This window comes from Aythya marila (genome assembly GCF_965140915.1).
Source record: "Aythya marila genome assembly, chromosome: 12".
NCBI lineage: Eukaryota > Metazoa > Chordata > Aves > Anseriformes > Anatidae > Aythya > Aythya marila.
The window spans coordinates 16,647,994-16,671,854 of NC_139053.1; the positions used below are offsets into that span (position 1 = coordinate 16,647,994).

The window sequence follows — 23,861 nt, forward strand, 5'->3', positions numbered from 1 at the left end:
GCATGAGGCAGCATTCAGCCACAGTGGTAGCAAAATATAGAAGGTATTTCCAGGGGGCAGTATGTGGGAAGTATCTAGAAAGTAAATTCCCATTCAGAGCATTTAAAGTTAGCTCTGAAAGAGTCAAATGTATTAGGAACTGACAACCCTTGCAGGAATAACAGGCTATTCCTGTTGTAGCAATATTCTGCTTAGTTCAGGTTGAGTTATTTCAGGCTTGTTATTCAGATTGAGCAGATTTCACCTGTGGACAAAAGTCAGCTACTTTGAACAGATTGTCCTCGTGAAACTTGCAAAGATGGCTAGGCAGCCGAAAAGGCAGGACAAATTGACTCTTGATTAAGAGCAGATCAAGAAGAAGCCGATGGCTGTTCAGAGATCAGCCCCATGTGTTTTTGAACTACTTTCTTGCTTGGTGTTGCTGAGACTTTACTGTTATTTCTGTTGGCAGTGAAAGCATCCCTGATCAGTTTGTGTTTAGATTCTGAATTTCCTTCGCTTAACGAAATTGCTTGTTGGCAAGCTGATTGATTGCATTCTGTCAAAACAATTGAATTTAAGAGAGGCAGACTTTCTTTCTGGCTCCAGGATTTGACAAAGTGTTCTCTGGAACCAGTCCCCTGGAAGTCTGGACCTAAAACAAAAAGACAGAAACATTGATTTAGCTTTCAGGTGTTCTCTCTTTGTATTTTTACACTGTTGTTACCAATTCCCTTTTGCATGTTTTGTTTTGGCACTTTGAATGCAGGAAACACTCCCAGTTGATCTAGCACTTAAGTTTATTTCCTTTCCCTGAGCGGGAATGGTTTTATTCTTGAGAGAGTCTGCATGTAAACAAGAAGCTGCTGTTTCCTGGGGTAGAAGAACCCGGTGTCTTCAAGGTCACATAACTTCATCACGTTTATCATGACTTAAGTGTTGTGAATTTGTATCTTTCTGTTCCAATCCTTTACTTAGCAGCTTTGCTGGGTGACTTTTGCTACACCCCTTTCTTGGCAAATCCTTCTGTTTGTCCTGAGAAGTGTGAGCAGCACAAAATTGGCCAGTATCCCTTTCTTCTTTAAGCCATTTGTTAAGGGAGCACAATGGAAAGGTTTGCTACGGTAGGCTAGAAATGTTCCCCTCCTGGAAATACCATTTCTTGCAGGAGATTTGCTGGCAATTAAATAGCAATTAATTTTTAATTGAATCTCCTGTAATCTTGGTTGACTGGGCCAAGTCTCTATGAGCTACTACAACCGTACTCGTAAGTAACAATTTTGCTTACTGATACTTGGGGGAGTGGGGGCTTGTTTTGTACCTGATTGCGATGAAAGGAGCATCTCTGCTCAAGCCTTTTACCTGTGAAACAAAGTACAGAAGTTCTGTATTAGTTACTAGTGGAAATAGAATTTTTAGCTTCAACTTGGAACTTTTTTTCTATAAAGAATGGGTTAGCTGTCTGCAGTGGCTGTAACTTATAAGCACTATAATGAGCGCTTGGCTTTACTCACTGATAACGCAGTTCGTTTTTCCGAAGCAGCAATATTTTCTGTTCTCTGAGTGGGAGAGACTCTTTCCTTCCTCGCTGTTATTAATGTTATTCATTTCACAGTTGCATGTACATTTGAGTTTTCTATGTAGTGCAAAACAGAGGACTTGAAACAAGTATAAATGGACTCAGTTACTTATCTTGGGACTGTTTGTGAAGGATCCTTCCACTATATAGCTTATATTTTATATTTAAATATGAAGCACAGGACTGGAACAGACACTGCCAAAAGAGAAGTGAGAGGGAAGGGGACAAAGAAGTGAAGAATGTGGTTTGTTAGAGGATGTCTCTGTTCTGTCAGAACGAGTAATTGTAGCACTATGATTGAATAGCAGGTAAGACAAAAGTTACTACTACTACTACAAAAAAATACATGTTTCCTGGAAATTAATGACTAAGAGCTTGACTGCAAAAAATCATTGGTGGATTTTCAGTTATCCAGAGTTTTGAAAGAGATGAAAGATGCATATAGATCTTAGTAGCAGCTATAAGGATAATTCTGCATCAAAATATGAATGGAAATTAATATTCCCACTTATTCTTTTTCCCTATTTTAAAATCACTGGCTGCTCAGTTTATTTAATATCACAAAAACATCACATTGAAACAAAACCTTACTGATACATTCCTCCCTAAGGTATGTATAAATTGACTTTGCAACATAAAAGCAACATAATGTTTGATATAGGCACTTCTTGAAATCCACATAATTTATTAAGTAGAGGTAATAAAACGCATTGATACTTACTGTCCTGTATGAATGTAGGTAGAGTGAATTTCTCCTGATGTTTCATTTTCCATATCTTAAGCTGATGTATCGTTGTGCATGCTTATCAAAGATCTGTTACATGACTGCTATAAATGTAACTATACTAAAACTTTTGAGGGAAGTACTGTACTGGGGAGATAGTAAATTTTTGTAGCTATTTGTTGGGCAAAACCAGTTGAAATAGGTCACTGACAAGAACACTGAGAAACTGTGTACCACTACATTGTCAAGATTTGAACAGTGATGTCTTGTTCCGTTTATGAACAATTATCGTATGTTTGTCCAAAGCAACACCTTGAGAATTTTTAGAATGTTTAGCTTTTCTTCTTCAAGAAGAGCGAAGGAATGCAGAAGACAGTAAGCTTGAAAGCAACTATGTGCTATTTCTGGTAGAAGTGCTTATTTTCTTAGCCATTCAGTAGGTGGCACTCCCTTCTCCAATACAGAGGTGCTGAAGCTTGAAAAATCGAGTTTATTGCCCCCCAAATGGTGGCCCTGTTCTAACCTCCAGTGCAAGGGCTCTGCACCTTAAGCTGATATGCCGCTGGACATGCTTCAAGAATTGTTACACACCTGCTGTACAAATTACAGTTCTAAAAGGTTTCTAGATTTCCCTAAGCAATTCCCAGAAGAATAATATTAGGAGACAAAGCAAACAGCTTGGAACTGTTACTTAACACTAGCACTCAACTCCTGTGTTCTCTGGAGGTCATGTCACTTCAGTACTGTGGGAAGAGAGAAAACCACATCGTCCTTCCCTTTTTTAAAGGAATAAACACAATAGTTTATTTAGGTACACAGAATATTTGTCATCTTTTTTTCTTTTCTTCCTCTGAAACTACACGTCTGGAAGGTGATTATTCTCTTAGCTGTGATGTTCAGATACCTGAACACAATTAACAAGCTGAGGCTAGAAAACTGCTAAAAACTTAACATTTTATGCACATGCTGAATTAGTAAAGATATAAATCTAAAAGATACGGAATTCCTCAGTCTAAAGCTGTTTTAAACTATATCTTATTGGGAGCCTTGCACTGACATTATCTTTCCCCATTCAAAATCTCCATCAAAGCGTCAGAAGAGGGGAAGGGTAAGTTGCAGTGAATCTGTCCTGAATGCAAAGGAGCATGCTCTTTGTGGGGGAGAAGCTGCTACAATTGAAGTGCAGTTACTGCTGTCTCTATGGAAAGACTGCTGTTTCTTAATTTGCTTTTTGTTTAACACAAAACCAAAACAGAACTTGATCTGGAAGCCCTATTTGGTATGATGAGGTAAAACAAGAATACACATCTATTAAACAGAAACAAGCAAAGAAAACGTTAACAAGATTAAAAAACAAATCTACTTTAAACAAGAACAAACCTTGTAAACAACTGTCAATCTCACCACTGTCTGCTTTCCAGATCATTTCTGTTTCTCCTAGGTGCCAAATTAGCAAGGAATGTATGCAAATGTTTGTCTGTGAAGCTCAGTAGGATTTAGCACTGTTTTAAGGGTATTATTAAAGGCCTTGCAGAGCAGAATATTCTTAAAGTTAGATGTTGTTTCAGTGATCAGCAGTATCAAATACCTAATTATCACAGTAGGCTACAGAACTCATTCAGAGTGAATCTAAATTAAGAGGGTGCACTTCATCCCCAGAATAAGCTGTTAAGACTAATGGATCTATCTTGTGGTCAGGAAGAAACTAAACCTATGTGAAAGTAATTGGCATTCATCAGTTTATGCTATTAATAGCATTTAAAAAAAACTACAAATATCCCAGTGGCTCACAAGGAAATTTTATTTTTTCCCCATAAGTTAACAAGAAAAAAAAAGGCATGAGATTGCAACCTAGAAGTGTTAGTTCAGTCTAGGCAGCAGTTCAGCTCTTGCAGTGTGACTGGCCTTTAGGGAAGGTAATAGTCCAGAGACCAGGGGAACCGCCTGCATTTCTGATTTGTTTCCTTCCTTGACCTCAGCATACCTGTTCCTGGCATTGTAGGTTAAAGAGCCTCGGATGTCATGTTTTGTGTATTGTATTCCTTTTGTGTGTGGAACCTGCATACAGGCCTGATGAATGTTCTTTTTGGAAGCAGTAGGATTAGGAATGGTTGCAATGCTTCTGTCAGATGTAAGAGCACAGTGCCAGGATAACTGTTCAGGATCTTCCTGCAGGAGGGAGACCTCTGAATGACTTGAGAAAAATGCTGATGGTTCATGAATTTCTCCTTTTTCCTTCATTTTATCATTCATGGTGTCAGCTCCTTTTTTACCCTTTTGCTCTGTTCCTTTAGCGTCACGACTGCAGGAAGCAATCTCAACTGAAGTACCATTGAGTGTGTTCTGAAGGATAATGGCTTGCTTGTTCTTCCAGGAAGGGTCTGAAGTATCCTTGGGAGTGGCATATTTCACAGGTGGAAGTACTTGTGAAGATTTTGAAGTCAAAGAGTCACATCCATTTGGATCAAGCACATCAAGTGCCTGGGGTTTTATCGCTTTATGCTTTACAGCATCTGGATTTTTCACGTCTTCTAGGTTCCACATACAGTATTCTTTTATTGGCAGGTTCTTCTTTTCACCCTGGCATGTTCTGAAAGAGTGTACCTTTTTGTTACGTATTTCTGTTTTACTGCCATATGTTGTAGAACAGTTAGACTTACTAGAATGGGCTGAAATCTCTTCTGGAGCAGTATCAGCTGCAGCCTCTGTGTTTAACTTGCTTTCTGCTTTTGATTGATTTCTTGTAGTCTTGACTTCTTGGCCTGAACATTTGTCAGTAGCTTGCACCATGTCTAAGCAAAGCAGGCAATTGTTGGAGGTTTCACTTGCCTTTGATTTCTTGATTTGTTTTTGCAGCTGAAAGCAAGCAAGTGGATCGGTGGTACCCCAGCCTTGCACCTGGTAATAGAGAAACACGTTAAATTTAAGACAAGCTAGAGCGTTGTAAGGAAAATGTAGGAGGAATAGTCTTGGCTGATGTAAATGAACACAATAATGCTATTTCTGAGTACAAAACAAGGAGTTTAATTCCTAAGAAGGCCTGGTATGTTGTGTCATGTACTTCTGAACTGAAAGAAGGAACTGGGAGTTATCATAATCCCTCTGCACAGACTTTCAGTTTCTCCATCAGGGAGAAGAGACGAGTGTGACCTCTGACGCGTTTCTGTGTCACAGGCCAGCACTGGTCACTCCCTCAGCACCTCAGAGAAGCTCACGCCTTTTTTTCTCCACTCTGCGTGTAAAAACGAGCATAAAAAGCCCCAAACTCTTCTAAAATAACATCAAAGAATCCCTCTGCCGTAAAACTCACGGCCTCCTCCCAGCCGCAGCCCGGGACCCGGCTCTCCGGGGCGGCGCCGCGGTCGCTGAGGCGCAGCAGGGCCCGCGCCGCCCACCGCCCCCCGCCGCCACAGCCGTCCGCCGTGCCCCGCATCCCGGGCCCGCCACCGCCGCCTCAGGGGCCGTCGCCACGGCAACGCCCCGGGCGGGAAAATGGCGCCGGGGCGCTGAGGGAAGGGCACCGGGGGGAAATGTCTGTGAGGAAAGCAGTAGGGGGCGGCGGCTGTGCCGAGCTCCTGGCCTCCCTGCTTCTCCCGTGGGTGTTGGGGGGGGTGTGGATGGGTACCTGAAGCTGAGGGGGCTGGTGATGCCAAGTGGGAATGGACTCTGAAGCCCTTCAGGGGGCTTGGACGGGCAGCCGAGAACTGCAAATGTGAGAAACGACAGAGCCGGGCAGCCTGAAAGGGGGAAAAACCAAAGCAAAGTGCTGGATGCACGCCGAGGAAGGAGGGAGTCTATATAAAGCCTGAAAAATGTGAATAGGGAAGAGTTGTGTGCCGGAGGAAAATGGATGTGAAAGGGCCAAATAGAGGAAATGAAAGAAAAAGTGATGAAGAAACAAATAGAAAAGGAGGAGACAAACTGATCTTACAATACAATGAATCTAAATAATCTATTACAATTAATCACTTTACAATGAATTGCTGCCTGACCAACAGACCTTTAAATTTGAAAGATGTAAAAATTAAAATCAAGGATGTGAGGTGCATGTTTTAATTCCTAAAATCATTAGCAAGCACTACTAAGACCATTTGCAGTTGCTAGAAACAGTCCTGTGTTTATTTTATAGCACAGCATTAAGACTGAGTTGCCAATACTCTTAGCAGAAAATGGGATTTGGGGACGTCCCGAAGTGCATTTATTCAGGTATTTTCATGAAAATCTACATTAAAAGTTTTAGGACCAAAAGAGTCCCAGCACTGCTGTTACTTATCCTTGTTGAAAACAAACACTCTGTTTAAAAAGAGTACAACTATTCATATGAGAAAAAATACTTTAAGTAGAATGCTCTTTATCATCTTCTCTGAAAAATGACAGATCCTTTTTTTTTTTAAAATTTGCTTTTTCCATTGCAGTCTTAATGTGGGGCTCTTTATAGCTTACACACTTTCCTGAAGTCTTAAGCCAATCACTTAAGTCAACAGAGGTGGTTAATGCTTAACTAATAAAATTGTGTGTGAGCTTCAAGACGTACAGAAGGCAGATTCACAAGGTCATGAACTGAGGTAAACTCTTAGTATTCTATTTTCTTGTTATTACTATAGGTTTCTTTGGATCTTGATATTTAAAGTAGAAAGGAAAAAAAGCAACCCACAAACCAGCCACAAAGTTACCCTTCAAAGTGTCAGAGCTCTGTTGGTCAGAACATGCAGTCCTTTGGAAAACATTCACCGATCTCCCAGACCAAACATCCTGGATACAACTCCATGAATCACACAGCTTGCATCCTCATAGTTAAAGACTGCACATCCTGGTTAAGAGAAGGTAATATTTGCTATTAAAGATCAATATCATTGTTCTTTAACAGGATACTTAAGTGTTTTTGTGCCTTACTCAGGTGTATTATACAGTTCTGATCTGGCATTTCTCTGAGATTTGACTAAGATATTTTCTCAGGGAAAATTAGAGGTCTGAGTTACTCACTAACATTAAATGATGTAGGGGGATCTTTTTTTTAAAATATATGCATGCAGAACAAATGGAGCATTCAAGGCTTGCAAACTGTCAATGTAAATATCAGTGCCAGATTCATGTAGTCACAAAATTATTAAATTCTTGGGTGATATTTGAGTGTAACACCTACATAGTTCATCAGCATCAGAAGAGCTGCACAGATGTAAATGAGAGTAGAAGCTGACCTTCTGAATTCACGTACTGAGTCACAACTTCATCTCAAAAGCTGATGTAATCATAATGCACTTCACCTTTACATCCATTTTATCTCCCTACAATTCTCATTACTAAAAATAAACATGTTCTGGAAAGTTGGAGCAGACATGTGACAGTGGCCACTTTGGATAAGCCCCAGCACTCAGACTCTCCTCCCCTATTAATGGTTCCATCGTGGTTCTGCTTAATGCTCCCCAGCACCAGCATCTGCTTTCTCCTAGATTACCTGGAGTCAAGACAATAAATAAATGCAACAGAAGAAAGCTCCCAGTTCATTGCCTTCAGTGATTTGAATCAGTTTTGCTTTCCACATCATTTAAATTGTAATAAAAGAGAGGACCGGGTTCTGTTTGGTTAGCTGGAAATTCTCAGGCATCAGGCTGATTTTAAATGCAGTTTGGCACTGCGGAAATGTCAGGGTCACTCAGTGCTACACAGGCGGAACAAGAGGCTGTCTTTAAAATTTTTGATGCCTGCTGGAAGATGCAGAGATTGGTCTACCAAAAGTTAGTAGGACAATGTTATTATGACAAAATGTTATTCTACAGTTATGCTATTTAAATCTGCAAAAGGAGAGGAGGCTGTATGAGTAAAAACAACACCTGATTGCCATTTTCTAAGTCAATGGAGACTAATTTTAATGTAAGACCTTTTGCTTTTCTTACACTATAATGGAGCAACACTGCAGAGCTCTACGATTTACATGACAACTGATCTACTCCTGCTGGAACCTTCAAAATTGGCTTGTCATAAAAATACTATTTTCCAGTGAAAAGTAGAGGGTATCGCTTTGGAAGGGCTAGCTATGTCAGAACTAATTATTTCATTATCAAATTGCTGCTGACATTAATATTTAGAAAAGCAACCAGGATACTTAATGTAGCTAGCAATGTAAAACAACAGACTTTTAAACTTACATGTTTGTAATTCTGTGAACTAAATTGAGATAGAGAGGGGGTGGTGTACGGGTGCCTACCACTGCATATATTAAGCCATAGTTTTTGCATATGCGGTAGTGCTTGCTCACTTCTAAGAATGTTAGCATTTGTTGTGTACAATTATTTACAGTAGGCAAAGCTGAAAGAATTTCCTGTTAGAAGCGAAGGTGTCTGACGCTTCCCATTACAAACTCTTGCCACACTTTCCACATAACAGCACAAGCCTATGGACTATCTGAGGGAATTTCTGTGTATGTTTGTTAAATTTCAGTGCCTGAAACTGTTTAATTTACCACATCTTTCTTAAATTCATAGGAAGACCAAGGCCAGCCTAGTAATAAAGACATCTTCAGAAGTGAAAGATGTGGTGCATGTCCCCACAGCTTCACTGTTTGGAAATGAGCAAATGCATAAAAAAACAGCAGCGCAACCCCTATGGTACATTCAGAACAACACGAGCAGAATGTTTAGATCAAGAAAATTACAGTGAGAAATACTTCTGCTGTAGATCCTGGTGCAGTTTTTGTGGTGACAGTGCTCAAGAGAGACAAGGCTGAGGTGCCTGTGTGTGCCAGAGCTTCAGGTCACTGGGGGAAATCACAGGTGAAAATTTGAGCACCTCCAGGATTAGCCGGTAAATTGATGTTTTGATGATTTAGCTACCATTTAATTCCCATTCCCTGTAAAAGGGTTTCTTTAACTCTACTCCACAAGGATATTCTGTGATTTTTTTCTACAGTGGGCATTCATTTATATGAAGTCTCCCTCTACTCCTTCTTTTGCAAAAAAAAAAAAAAAAAAGAGACAGAGAGAAAAAAAAAGATGAACTGAAATTTCTGAAGTATTCTCATGACATGAATCAGTTTATGTGGTTATCCATCTGCATCTCATGGTGCTATGACCTGGCTAGTCCAAAGCTTACCATATTATTTTTTGTATTCTTACCACAGGATTTTCTCACTTTTTATGCCAGTCTTTGGTTTAGTAACTTTGGGGAATCTACATTTTCAACTCAGTTACATGAGCTACACAACTAACAATCACCTGTGAAGAAAGGAGTTGGTTGTTGTGTTTTGTTTTGTTTTTCCAAGATTGTGGGCTGCAACAAGTGGCTTGAAAAAGCCACAAAACCAGGATATTACACAAGTTTATGATAAGAAGAAGTTAGGCAACTAAAGTTACCAGAAGAGGGGAAGCTGAACACTGCTAAGGCATCCCTGTTGTGTAAAATACAGCAGAAACCAGCTTACCCCAGTCTTGTTGCCAGTATATACCACAGACATGTCCAAAACCGACTGAAAACCCTTCCTATACAAAATCAGGTTTAAGCCACTTTAGCTTATTAGTTCTGATAGTTTCACAAGAGTTTAAAAACACACAGACTTTACACATTAATGGAAGAAGCAAAGTTCTCACTGTCCAGTGGTTTAAAAGTGAAGTTAACATTAGCAAAAAAAAAAAGTGTCAAGTGTTTTCATTGTGACAGATAAATTACTAAAAAACATTTCAAAGGATGCAGCCTTAAAGCCTGTTTCAACAGCTGTTCGGGTCAGTTCCTTTTCTCCCCTAAATTAATGTAAGCAGATGAAAACCAAGCATGAATTCACGTTTTCTTGAAATGCTCATTTTTGTGAGAGAAGCATGGAAAAGTGGCCTAATGAATCCTTCCTATAGTACGAGTTAAAGGACACGTAAGACAGTTTTAAGATCCTGAGCTAGTGAATTCAGAGGTAATTCTTTATGTTGCTACTGTTTGACTTTTCAAAAATTGTGATCATCCTGTGAATTTAAGAAAATGCCACCACAAATCATTGGGAAGTATCACGGTGTCAAATCTAACACTGCTGGGCATACTTTTTGATTCCCTACTTATGAACCATGTGTCATTAAAAAGATTTGGGACTCAGTGGAAATAACATAGGAATTATTTTCTTACTTACTAAGAAAGGAATTAAAGCCGATAGCTTTAATATGAGACAACAGGAAGCTTTTCCCTGTGTCCTGGTGGCTTTTTTTAAACTCTTGGTCCTTATCGGGCTCACTTGTCCCATTGGTAATCCCATCAGCCGCATTTCCACTGCCTAGACTTGCAAAGGGACAGCAAGTGCTGCAGATAAAATGACGAAGGTGTAAAAGCTCCTGCTCAGAAGTTAAATGAGAATCAGACGTCGAGACAGTTCAGGCTCAGCCTTTGGCAGGATCATTGCTTTTAATGCAATTTACTAATTAAAAATGAGCACCAGATTACGGAAAGACTGGAATGAAGCGGCTTGCTAAACTAGTCTTTTAGCTCCTTGAACTGCCCGCAGCAGCTCTGGTTCTCATTACGTCTAATTCATTTGAATATTGCCTGGCAATTATTAAATAACCTCCTGAAAAGAACAAACGCTGCTTGTGTTTTCAGCAGCAGCTCTCCGCGTCTAGACCGGAGCTGTTCCTCCTACAGATGGCAATCAGCAGCCGGGCTCTGGCAGGTGTATTTTATTCGGCAGATGCACCCTAATCGCATTGTAGCGGATTAGCCGGATTTCTTCCTTTAAATGTACACTGCGGGCTCCGGCTCGCGAGCCAGCCGTGTCTTATCGCCCCCTTCTAATCTGCCAGAGCCTTTTGCCTCTTCCTTTCAGCAGCTATTTCTGTAACGGGTCGGACGGGGAAGAGCGCCGCAATGAACCGTAAGCGGGGAATCCTGCCCGCCTCCTGCTGCCGCCTGACAGCCGCCGGGAAAGACCCAGAACGCAGCGCGGAGGCGGAGGAGGAGGAGGAGGAGGAAGAAGAAGACGAGGAAGAAGAAGAAGAGGAAGAGGAGGAGAGCGAGGGCAGCCGCAGGGCGGTGGCAGCAGCCGGGGCTGCGCTCCGAGGCCGGGGAGCGATGGGGGCCGGAGGATGACGAGCGGCGGCGCATCCCGCACCCACCGGCGGGCCCCGGGGCCGGCCGCAGCGGGGAGGCCGCCGGGCTGAGGCGGCGAGCAGGGCGCTAGCCCCCCGAGCCACCCGCCCCGATGGATAAAGCCGGCTCCCTGCACAGCGCCGTGCCCGCCCCGCCGCCCCGGCTCTACCTGCCGCGCAACTTCAGCTGCAGCGCCTGCCTCTATGGCAGCCTGGCCGAGCAGTGCAAGGGCGGCTGCAGCCCCGACGGCGACCCCCCCCCCCCTCCTCCTCATCCTCCTCCACCTCCACCTCCCCTTCCTCCACCGCCGCCCGCGGTGCGGGAAGCGGCGGGCGAGAAGCCCCCGGCGGCGCCCCGGGGCCGGGAGCCGTCGGTGCCCGCCGTGCCGCCCAGCCCCACGCAGCGCCGCCGGGCCAAGTCGCTGCCCACGCCCGGCGACCGCAGCCTGCGGCCGGCGCTGCAGCAGAGCCCGGCCCGCCGCAAGACGGTTCGCTTCGCCGACTCGCTCGGCCTGGAGCTCACCTCCGTGCGCCACTTCTGCCAGGCCGACCTGCCGCGGGTGCCGCCGCCGCCCCCCTCTCGCCCCGCCGACCTGCTCAAGACCAGGAAGCCCCCGGCGCTGGGCGAGCTGGAGCCGGTGCTCTTCGGGCCGCCGCCGCCGCTGCTGGAGCCGCTCTTCCCTCCGCAGCCCGGCGCCAGCCCCGGCTTCGCCGAGCGGGTCCGGCAGCACAAGGTGAGGCTGGAGTGGGTGCGGGCGGAGCCGGCGGGGCTGCGCGGCGCCGTGCGCGTCCTCAACCTGGCCTACGAGAAGGCCGTGTCGGTGCGCTACACGCTCAACCGCTGGGCCAGCTGCGCCGAGGTGCCCGCCGCCTACCAGCCCCACGGGCCCCCCGACGGCGGCACCGACCGCTTCGCCTTCCACCTGCCCCTCGGCGCCGCCGTGGCCGCCGACGCCACGCTGGAGTTCGCCGTCCGCTACCGCGTGGCCGGCGCCGAGTACTGGGACAACAACGGCGGCAGCAACTACCGCCTGCGGGGCCGCCCGCCCTCCCCGGCCGCCCTCTGCCCGCCGCAGGACCCCGACAGCACCGCCTGGATCCACTTCATCTGACGGGGACCCCGCTCCCTCCGGCCTCGCCTCACCGGGCGGCCGCGCAGAGACACCCCAGAGACACCCCAGCACCCTCCGGCCTCACCTCGCCTCGCCTCACCCTTCCCGCCGTCCCACCCAGCCCACCCTTCCAGAAGCTTCTTCGTAAGCCACCAGAAGATATTTTTTTCGATTCCGTTTACAGATAAATTGTTTCTCTTTTCTATCATGGTAGCACCACATGGGGATAAGGGTTCAGGTGCCGGTCAGGGTGAAGGCTGGGTGCGAGATGTTCGGTCCCATGGCAGCAGCGTGGCCGGCACACCGCAGGGTTTTGCACCTCGAGCTCCTGACCAAAGCTGCTGCATGGTGAGGGGCCGGAATGAGGGGAGGGAGGCCGTCAATATTTGTGGGACTTATCAGTGAAAATCAGGATCCACAGGTGCAAACAAATCTTCGTGGGTGCTGTGCCCACAGCACTGGGTTCTGGAAACACCGGCAGCACTGCCCTGGGCACCCATCCTCTTTCCTCAGCCGCTGAGGTGCTGGATCCCTTCCCAGAGCCCCCCAGACCCCAGTGTCCACATGGACGCGGTCACTCGTGTTAATTGTTAATTGCAGGGGACAGATGGTGGTGTTGAACCCCAAAGCAGATGCCCCCAGGTATGGCTGTATTTCTCATGCTGAAAAAATGGCTGATGGGTTTGTAGCAAAGATTCAAGTTTTAAAATTTTGAACCCTGTTTCATGCATTCATGCATATTTAGAAAAAGGCTAAGAGAAATAGTGTCACGTATTAATGGAAATACAGCCTACTAACAGGTTTTATAAAGCAAGCATTTTGTGTTAAAATCCACATGATACCTTGTAAAGGTCTGTCATGGTGGTTTCAGTAGGATTGTTCCCATAAAGCTGCTCGTGGCCAGGTTGGCAAGGTAGTCCTGAAGTTGCACCAAAGAATTAGAGGTGGCAGGAACTGAATCCGTAATTGTGGTTTGCATCCCAAGCAACATTTCCAGTTTTATTTCTGTTAACAGTCTAATTGGAGTTGTTATGCTAAGGCATCAGGGCGGGAGCTTGCCTTTTGCAAAACAAAACGTTCCAGATTTTTCAGAATAATTCCAGAAAGTGGCAGATTTCACAAAGCTAGGTATGTTTAGTCAGTCAGGTTGAGGAAAAGTAATATCTTTGCATAGAAGTAGAGAGGTATCAATAAAAAACATTGAAATTGCAGAGTATGTTGACTTCTGCCTTCAAAGATCTATTTTGGATGTTAGTAGCAGGGAACAGCATTTTCCTTTTTTAACTTTCTTTTTCAGGAGTTTGGCTGAATACAGGTTGTGCTGGTGCCAAATCTGGGTGCTGGCTTTCCAGGATTTAGGCACGTTTGTGTTTGCAGGTGAGGGACTTCTACAAAGATGACTTCTGAGAGTGGCAGAACGAACGCTGGTATCATCTTCCTGTTATGAAGGGTTGTAGGATCAGGCCTTCAACATTTTGGACCTTTTGTAGATTGTTTAGGAATGAAATGTAATTCTGTATTCTTCGTGTTCCTCGTGAGGGTTAAGTATCCCAAACAGCTTGATTAATGCCAGGTTCTTATGGAACCTTTCAACTTCAGTGGAAATTGAGGGCACTTTTGTCTCCTGAGGGTCTGGTTGAGTCAGAATAATTAAACCTGTGAATTCTGGATAAAATGGTCTGGCAAGTTGATGGGAAAAGATAATTTCATTTAATTTCTCTCTACTGCTTTTTCTGCTTTAATAGAAATCATACCAACTGTAACCTTCCTGTAGTATTGGTTGCTTCGTTTTAATTCCCCAACAAGTTTTCTCATCAATGTGATCTTTATAGAAATAGAATATAAAAGAAACATACTGTCAGCACCTGCTGAGTATTTCACATTTTAGAATATTAAGGCCCTGATCTTATATTGAAGTAACCCTATGTATCGCTAGCACACATCTATAAAGATAGAATTGCAGAACTCGGGTCCTAAACTGTTCATGATTAAAGCATATTAAGTAGCATGTTTGATAAAGAAAGCCCAAGTGTCTTCTAGTTAAACCTAGTTTGTTATGAGAGCCTTAATACTGGAGAGAAGGAAGAGAGCTTGTCTCCATTTGAAAGCACTTTGAAATACGGTGGAAATGCAGCCAAACTTCTTCTTATGTACGTGTTACAGCTTTCCAAAACATCTTTTTGCTTGGCCTGAACGCCAAACGTTCATAAACTTTGTTTATGAACTTTTAACCCCTCAGTCCAATATACATCTGAATATGAAACCTTTTGAAGATGTGGCACACCAGAAGAATGTTTCGGAAAGCAGACTCCTGAGCTTTTGAGCAGTTAAGCCAATGTTTAGTTCAACACTCAATTTCGTGGGTAAATTTATGGGCTTGAGCTTGATCAGAGATTATCAGCGATATACGTTCAACTCCAGTAGAAGATTTAGTCTTCTGGAGCACTTAAAAACACCTACATTGAAAGCCTTGAAAGGTGAGATTGGCCCGGCCAGCTTTGACTGGAGAATGCTACTGATGATGTCTGTGGAAGAAGTGTGAGGTATTTTAACAGAAACCTATCAGTGATATGTGCTGAAGCTGCACTGCTTTGATTACACGGTTTCACTTCTATCACATTAATTTCTTCTCAAGATTTCCAAAAACATGTCTAGGTGCACTGACTGCGAGTACTTGTTCCACTGGCAGCATCCATGTATGGTTTCCAGTCCTTTAGTTTTCACTCTGATGCTATTTAGGTGGGGTTTGCTAGAAGCATTGTGATAAATGGAAATGAAATAAAATTAAAATCCCAAATAGAATTTACAATCTACATAAGTGATAACTTTGAGGAGAAAAACCTGTGCTGAACAGGGTCCTTCTCAAGTTGGCAGGACATCAGTCATTTTAATGGAAGGAGGAGCAAGACAATTTTTTTTTAAACACATTTCTAAAGAGCATCGTTCCATGAAGTTAACTTTAAAAGGCAAAGTAAAATATTTGAATTATGTTTCAGGATACAATTTTTTAAAGCCAATCTTTTTTTCTGGAAAAAATGACAGCTCAGTTGTTTCTATTTGCATGGAGAAAGCCCATGCCACCTTCCTTTCCAAGTGATGCTAGAAGGTGTAGGCAAGGCAATAACCCTTAGGCAGCGTACTTCACTTTTAAGTGAATTATTCATAATCACATTCATTATGTCTTTGGAGGTGTAAAAACCTGTCTTGTCATTTATTGTGCAGAGTCATAGCTTTATGAAACGTGCCATCTTATGTTATGTGCAGTAGTGATACTTCCTGCAGTAAGTCAAATCGTACTGTGTGTCTGCTACACATTCATGTTGGCTGTTGCACATTTAAGCTGATAGAGTTTTTGCATGTGATTCCATGCCTCTTAGGGCAATATTTGTGAAATCTACCCTAAGCAATAGAAGTCCTAGCAGGGATCAAAACAGTTAAGTGACTGTAAACTGAATTTCAGCTAGCTAACCACATTACTATTCACTAGCCTAAAAATAATTGAAATGTTATACTCATTTCCAATAAATGTACATTACTTCAGGTTAATTAATTATTTTCTCCTTTTACCATTTGCAAATAACTTTTTGTTGTGAATGTGTGTGCCTCGGTATCGTATTAAATAGCAGAGCAAGTGCACACTTTTTGTTACTGCAGCATGTGTGAGGGGAAGATGCATCACTTGAACGAACAGCTGTCTGTTCATGCACGTGTGTGATCTCTACAGACGCATGGAATGTTTTTCCGAAGCGCCAACAGGCAAACCATCTGCTAATTCTATATTTTAAACATAAAGTAACCGACGGAAATCCTCAGAATCTGCTTTTTAACATATTATTAAATATATATTGAAATCTTTATGTGCCTTTCAACATTTCCTAGGAAGAAATCTCATTTGTTCCTTCACGCTCCCACCAAAAGTCCGGCAATGGCTTTCTCATTAAAATGAAATTTATACTAAAAACCTAATAATCAGTTCTGATACCTGACACTCTTTCAACTGTGCCAGAAATTCTGCACCTCTAACAGCCAGAAGAATTTGATCATATTTTCCCATACTACAGTGAAAGGAGTTACTGTCAGAACCGCGTCTTCCTGGTACACCTCTGAAATTATTTAGCTAGGTAAAAAAAACTGTGACTATAGTTAATATAACAGAATATATTTATTGTATATATTCACCACTTACACAGATATTCTAAATATATATTCTATCTGAAACCAGAAGTTCTAGTTTTTTATTAAATTTATTTGTGTAGTCATGATCGTCTTTACAGCTTTACTGTTATTTACCTGATGCTGCATAATGCATATAGCTGAAACTTATAGATGGACTCAATCTCGCTGCACAGTTTGTATCATGGGATTAAAGTGTTCACTATAGAGAATATCTACAGAGAATGACATCTACCTTCCAATTATATACTGCATGGCCTTTTGGCAAGTCATCTGTAATTCTGTTTCCTGTATGCACTTCATGTGTACATGTTCTGAATATACGGAAGGATTACCTACTGAAATTAAAAACTTTTTCAACACTGAAATTAACATTTTACGAGCATATGTAGTTTAACATAGGAAGTAAACTTAGTCAATTTTGCTGTAAAGTGGAAAAAAAAAAGCCTTATGTAGAGCGGATCAGGATTTCTTAATGAAAGATGGTGACATTTTTCAAAATGGACCATGTTCAGGGAAACGTATGTGTTTCAATAGGAAGGATTTCTCAGGTTCAGCTTATATGAGAGGATTGTCCTAAAATAGGTAGGTGGTAAGAGTACTTCTTTAATCAGTGTATGGACTTGAATGTAGGTCTTCCATAATCAAAGTGAATTAAACTACTGGTTATTCCTGAGGTTCTACTCTGTCTGTATCCAGCTTTTGAATACTGCTTTTAAATTATTTTACAGAGAGGTTTTTTAACCCAGGAGTTTCCTATCTTGTGTGGATATTCTCTTCATTCAGTTACTGAGTTTTGTTTGAGCTTTCTGTTTTTGAGAAAGGTCTGATTGTATTGTTATGCAACATTAGACAATAATTTTACATTTTACATTTCATTTTTAGGGGGAGGTAAGCAAACAGCTTTCCTTTCGGTTTTGTTTGTATTTGTTTTTAATATTAAACAATAGCATGCAGAATAAAACTGTGCTTGAAATAACATATGCACTAGTAATTCCAAAGAATATAGGAAGAAAAATGTCAAATGTGAGATGTGCTTTTTAAAAACTTATGTCCATTGATTTAGTAAGGCAGGAAAAAAAGTCCTAGTCTCCCGTGCAAGTGTATTTATACCAGGGATTTCTTTCTATGCAATATTATGGTGCACCTGTTTTTTTTTAGGGATTGACTTGATTGCTGTGGTTGCTGTATCATTGTGTTGTGTGTAGAATATTCTGTTAAAGTGTCATTAAGGAAACTATGTCTTAAGTGGTGTTATATTTTTAGGCTCTTTTTTGTGCAATCTGACTTCACTAAATCGTAAGCATTCTCTGAGTAACAGTAGCAAGACAATATTTCATACAATTATGCAAGTCTCGTGCGTTATACTTTTCTCTAGTCACCTTCCAGGAGAAAACACTGTGTTAGTGTTGTGAGTTTTAAAATTTTATATTCCTGTATCTTAGAAATAAACCAAATTGTATTATACTTTTAAACTCAGAAAGCTAATATATATATGTTTTTAAAGTTGATCAGGACTGGGATCCATGTTGCAGTGCAGGAAAGCTAACTGCTGTGACAAAAAAATTAAGGATCTTGAAGAGGTTTAAACAAACCTAACTCCTCCCACACAGTGGTAAATTATTTCTCTTGGTAATGGAGATGCTGTCTGTTCAAGAGTGGGCTCCTTAAGTGCAAGCTTTTGTTGTTGTTTCTTCAATTTACCTTGACTTTGTTGGAAAAAAAAAAATAAGAATTTGTTTCTTAACTGTAAACTTTACGAGTAAGTTACTTTTGGTTGCAGTTTCTTCTGCAATGTTTGTATTTCACTAAGTAATGTTTGTTTCTAATATTTGTAACAATACTGTGATATCACCAAAAGTTCAAAATCGACGTTTTCTAATAATGCCTTGTAACTTACCTAGCCTTACAGTATTTCGGATTATTTTCCACCAAAACTGCATCTAGTCACTGGTTATCACAATTATGAAAAAATATATATTTATAAACCTGTAGCTTCTTGCTGTCATTAAAGATTAATGATACAAATTGTGAGCATATATAAACCTCTTTTTTAACCGACAAACAGTTATGTTCTGATTCATCCATAGTGCACAGAGGAATGCTTTGGGTGATGTGCCTGCACATCCAAAGACAAATATTCAGCATTTCAGGCCAGTTTTCAAGCCTGCATGTCTTCAAGCAGTCTCTGTTGAGAATATCTGTATGCTGAGTTGGGTTGGAAGTCTGGTCTCGTAAAGTACAATCAGCTCTCAGAAAGATAAGATGGGATTAATCAGTTGGCATAAACGTCGGTAGCTATCTTTATAGTCTGATGTCTCGGCACAGTTTCAAAGATAGCCAGTGTAGCAGTCTGTAGTTCAGATGGGGATGCCTGTACTTCAGTTGCTTGTGGCTTTAATCCTTCCCAGTTCTGCATTGCCATGCTCACCAGCAACAATTGGACCAGTCTGTGCAATTCAGTATTCAGCTGCCAAAAGTCTGTGCTAGGTAGTAGGTGGTGCAGAAACAGCAGTATTTCAGATGAGGAGAGAGTGGCTCCCATAGAGGGAAGGTATGAGATATATTAATAGAATTGTGATTTATTTTTTTAAATAACAGTTTTGATTTTCCACTGCAGAAGGACCACTTGGTCTAGGAGGAAGGTTTCTAGGCCCCATATATGCTGAGCACTAGCTGTAATAGAGCTGTTTCTTTAATGGGCACATACTTTTTCCTTCAGTGGTGATGCAGAGTTGAGACTATCCAGGTATGAGCTAAATGAATCTCAAGGACTCATCCAAATTTGTCCTTCAGTTACCTCTTTAAACATATGGAAGACATGGGAAGTAGACAAATCCTTCCAAGGTTTTGAACATCTGAATTCTCTTTGTTGGCTAACGTATTTACCAGGCAAACTGGTTGAAGAAATGCCTCTCAGTCTAATAGAGAGTTGACAAAAATGTTTCAGTTGTAGCTGAGCTGATTTCACTTACCAGCTGTGGCACAACTGGGGGAGGTCAGAACAGGCAGGAGCTGCCAACAAGACTTAATTCTCTGTCATTTTCTCTTGATCCAGACCCCTGCAATGAAGAAGGGAGGGGGTGATGGCTGAAGAACAGAAGTAAAGATGCAGACTCATCCTCCTATCTCGTGGATTGACTTTCATGGTTAGAGAAAGGTAGAAGTACTGCACCTCCATTAAAATACATCTCTGAGCAAAACACATTCAATAGCATAAATAATTAATCAGTATAAACAAATGACAAATAAAACAGCCTAATAGCAGAGGATGTACGACACTTGTACTGCATTAAAATAGATCAGGTCTGATGTGTTTGAATTATGCTTTGTCAGGAAGAGAGGGGTATCAATATTGTAAGGGTAACTATCCAATACAGACAGCACAGACTATGTTCCTCTGCCAAGGGCTGTCCTTCTAGGACTGTGTCTCGAACAGTTAGGGGAAAGTGAAGAATTACACTGAGGATGCTCCTAGGCTGCTCTCATGGTTTGTCTCAGGCTCATGCCAACTAGAGCATATCTTGCTAGTAATTTACACTAATTGGCACTGCCTGCTCAATACTCTTTCCATGTTGCCTTACATCCATAAGGTCAAATTCCCCAGGAATAGCTTTCCCAAAGGTGTTCAGTTTTCCATCAGCCCAGTTTCTTTTCACCACATAAAACCACGTCTCTTCTCTGTACAAGGGGCATGTATTATGTATTGTGTAGGTGAATTTTGCATTCTCTCTAAGACTGATACAGCTTCATTAATGTTAAAAGCTGTTTTGCCTGTGGCGTTGATGGAAGAACATTATTCTTTGCCAAAGCTACCAGTCAGACTTTGCTAGGTTATTTGAAAGGCTCCCAATGACTTAGTGGATGGCATCATACTTAGAACTCAGTAACATTTTAGACTGTGCACAGCCTTCTCTCTGGCCAAATGCCTCATCTTAACAGCCTGACGAGATGCTGCTGGAATGAGGAACTGTGGGAGACGGAAGGTGGTAAGATGAGGGATACGATATAATGGGGTCCGAGTGAATTCTTGTTATGTACAGTTCTGTGAGGAGTGGTTTATGAAGATTTTCGATATTAGTATTCTTTCTGATCACGAAGTTGACCTAGGGAATTAAATGGCACTAAAGCTGAGTCACTGCTGTCTCTCAGACAAGCAGCTGAGCTAGAAAAACAGGCTGACCTCACTTCCATGTCCTTACCTTTCCACGGTACCATCTCTAACATTTTGAGTGCCACCGTGTGGTGAAATTGTACAATTACTTCTTTTTTTAACTTCAAATGATGTAAATCTGCACCTCATCGTTTGACAGCCTGGAACGTTCTGCCCACTGGTGAACTTTTGTTATTAGTGAATTAGGCACTATTCTTTTTCCTTCTCTTTTCCAAAATAAGCCGTGCATGTGGTGAAACTTCCGTTGTCCCTTGCTGTGTGATGTCTCCCAGCACCACAACAGAAAAACCTCACACTCAGTTGAAGACCTGAGTGTCATTCTGGATTGATTTATTGGTGCAGCTCTGTTTGTTCATATGACCAGTGTGACAAGAAGATAGATGGTATGTCCTTTAAATGTCCACTTGGCATATTAAAATTCTGTGATGGGAGCCATTACCTACAGCACACAAATTCCCAATCTGTCAGTACAAAGAAAAAGCAAAGAGGTACCTGTCCGCTCCCTGGAGACACCAGTTAAAGGGAGCATTAGAAACAGATCTGCCACACTCCTAATCTAATCATCAGGGCTGCTTAGGTAATTGTCTTACAGCTAATTTAATGACAGTGAAGTTGACATTGTCCTTATTTTATGTTCATGACAGTCTCCTGACGAATTAGAATAATATTTTCATAGAAACATATTTCCAATGCTTACTGTGCTAGATATGATACTAACCTATTTGATGTAACATCTTTATTACTAAAATTAGCTGATGGCTCACTAGCTGTGTACAATGGTAGTTTGATACATCTGTGTAATGTTGCCTGAATTCATGTACAACCTACACAGCCATAGCAGTAGTGGGATGGCACCACTTCAAAACACCAAGTGTTATGATTAACGTGGTTTTGTTCTTTCAGCTTGATACCATTGATTCGCTTTTCCCCTCTGATCAGAATAACAATTACATGATTTGCATTTACATTCATGATAGGTCATGATTCACTGGGAGAGGCAGCAATTTGCAGTTCCAAAAAGGCAAAGTTTTAGGTAAGCAGTCTTTTTAGGACTGCTGTTGACAAAAATCTTCAAAACTAAACACGGATTGAAGAAAAGCTTGTATTATTCAGTTAGATAATCTGAGAGATAAAGGGGTTGGTGTCTGTGAAACAGAAATGACGTGCTGGCAAGTGGAAAAGTGTTGATATTATTAACCTCGATGTTATACAGAGTCAAGATTATTGATTGTGGGAGAAGTGTAGAAATTATGATTACCCTAGAAGTAATCTCTCTACTGAGTCTGTAACATTTAGCATCCAGTCATTATTAGCATTATGTCCTCAAGCTCAGGATCAAGATTTAAGAGGGCACAGATGAAGTGGTTATTTTGTAAAAAAAAAAAAAAAAAAAAAAATCATCTCCTTTATTCATTTTACATAGGAACACACTGGGAAGCATGTTTATTCTTTTCCTAGTTTATACAGCATTTAGAATTGTGTCATAGTTCAAAACTAAAACACTCGTTTTCCTTCATTTTATTTTGATGAAAGGCATTCATTACAGGTTGAGGTTGCAAACTCGCATTTATGGCGTTGCAGTCTGGCTCCAACCCAGGCACGCTGGTCTGGCTGAAGGTTCCTCCTGATGATGAATGTAGCAAGGTTGTAGGATTATTTGAAAACTGGGAGTACTGCTTGTGTAGTACGCATCAAACAAGAGACAACACATCACTTTGGCACTATAATTCAGGTAGTTGAGTGGATTATAGAAAGATACAAAATTATTTGCTTCAGTGGATTTGCTTAGCCTAAATAGCTGCAGAATACCTAAACACTCAGTATTAAACCACCCAAGAAAAGTGCCTAGGTGTCATTGCTCATCTCTTTAGAGGAGCTGGGAGAAGAAACGTTATCAAATTGGAAGTTCCATGCATTCCTACCTTTGTTTGTCTGCACTCCAATTTGAAATAAACCTTCCCTCCAGAAAGCATACAGGGAGGTTGCAGCCCTAACCTGACATCAGGGAGTCTACTACAGGCAAGGGTCAAGCTCTTAGCCCTATGGCCCTGACTGTGTGACTGCCATGAATACTGCATGATACTGTGAAAAATTGATAAGTTTTTTAGTCTTTTTAGATCTTAAAAGAAAGCCCTATAACTTTATGCACTAGGAATTTTGACAAAGAGTTTTTTGTATAACTTACTGTCTGTTTCAGTCATTTAGAAGGGCTGTGCTTTTGAAAGTAACTTCCAAAGGGATAGGAATTCTACCTTTGTCACCTTAGATGGATTAAACATCTACCTACTTCCTGTTAGATTGACTTAAAGGTACTTGGTTTTCTCTCCCATTTTGTGCTTAGCTTCTGACAACCATTTTAAAATTGTAGGAAACAGTTGTAGTCCAAACCTCTGCTGTACAATTATACTTTCCTAAGATACAGGTCTGTATAACTCAAACCTACCTTCAGATGTCACATCAACTTTGAATGCACAGTTGCGGATTCATTGAATATTAAGTCTAATGCAATCAGCTGCTTTAGTTTACTGGTTTGCAAAAGGAAAGCTTGAGTCTCATTCCTTTTACATCCTCATTGCATCAGCATGCCTACTTGATCCTCACGATATACATTACATGTCAAACTACTACTATAACACCATTTTCAAAAAGTATTTATTCTTGTGAAATCACCACAGGTGTTAGGCACAGGATGTAGAATGCCTTAATTGCTTGTGACATATGTAGTGCTTACTTAGTCCGGCCAAAAAAAAAACAAAAAAAAACCTCTAAACAATCCACTCAAGAACCTTGCTAAATGGTCAGTGCATGAGTTCTGCATTGTAAGAAAGCACAGTAAATCAGAAAACAAGGACTACACCTTTGGAAAGGCAGAACTACTTGATTACAGAATTTATTAATCCTTTGTGTTTTCCTTCTTTATTTCACTACTCAAAGAAGTAAACAAAAATCATGCAAAGAGGTAGTTGATATAGCTTCTCTTTTGGTATCATCTCTGCAGCTATAATTAGTACAAAATACTAGAAGGTTAGAGAGGCACTGTTGTGTTTTTTTTACATCCTGAAGT

General features: G+C 41.5%; 2 protein-coding genes across 2 annotated transcripts; one reads left to right on the top strand and one right to left on the bottom strand.

Moving 5' to 3' along the window:
* Positions 1-3,882: 3,882 nt before the first annotated feature.
* LOC309882641 (uncharacterized protein C16orf46 homolog) lies at positions 3,883-5,768 on the bottom strand. Its single transcript, XM_082769914.1, has 2 exons — positions 5,593-5,768; positions 3,883-5,180 (listed from the first exon to the last, which is right to left on the bottom strand). Exons 1-2 carry the CDS (start codon positions 5,713-5,715, stop codon positions 4,143-4,145), a joined length of 1,161 nt encoding a protein of 386 aa, XP_082626040.1. The 5' UTR covers positions 5,716-5,768; the 3' UTR covers positions 3,883-4,142.
* Positions 5,769-10,611: 4,843 nt separating this feature from the next.
* LOC309882642 (protein phosphatase 1 regulatory subunit 3E-like) lies at positions 10,612-12,488 on the top strand. The gene has a single exon (XM_082769915.1). The coding sequence runs from the start codon at positions 11,452-11,454 to the stop codon at positions 12,448-12,450; it is 999 nt and encodes a 332-aa protein (XP_082626041.1). The 5' UTR covers positions 10,612-11,451; the 3' UTR covers positions 12,451-12,488.
* Positions 12,489-23,861: the final 11,373 nt, after the last annotated feature.

Excerpts from the sequence above, each read along its gene's own strand:
- LOC309882641 (XM_082769914.1), bottom strand. The coding sequence starts at position 5,715 with ATGCGGGGCACGGCGGACGGCTGTGGCGGCGGGGGGCGGTGGGCGGCG. Across the intron at positions 5,181-5,592 it reads GCTGCGGCTGGGAGGAGGCC|GTGCAAGGCTGGGGTACCAC; the intron begins GTGAGTTTTACG and ends CTCTATTACCAG.
- LOC309882642 (XM_082769915.1), top strand. The coding sequence starts at position 11,452 with ATGGATAAAGCCGGCTCCCTGCACAGCGCCGTGCCCGCCCCGCCGCCC.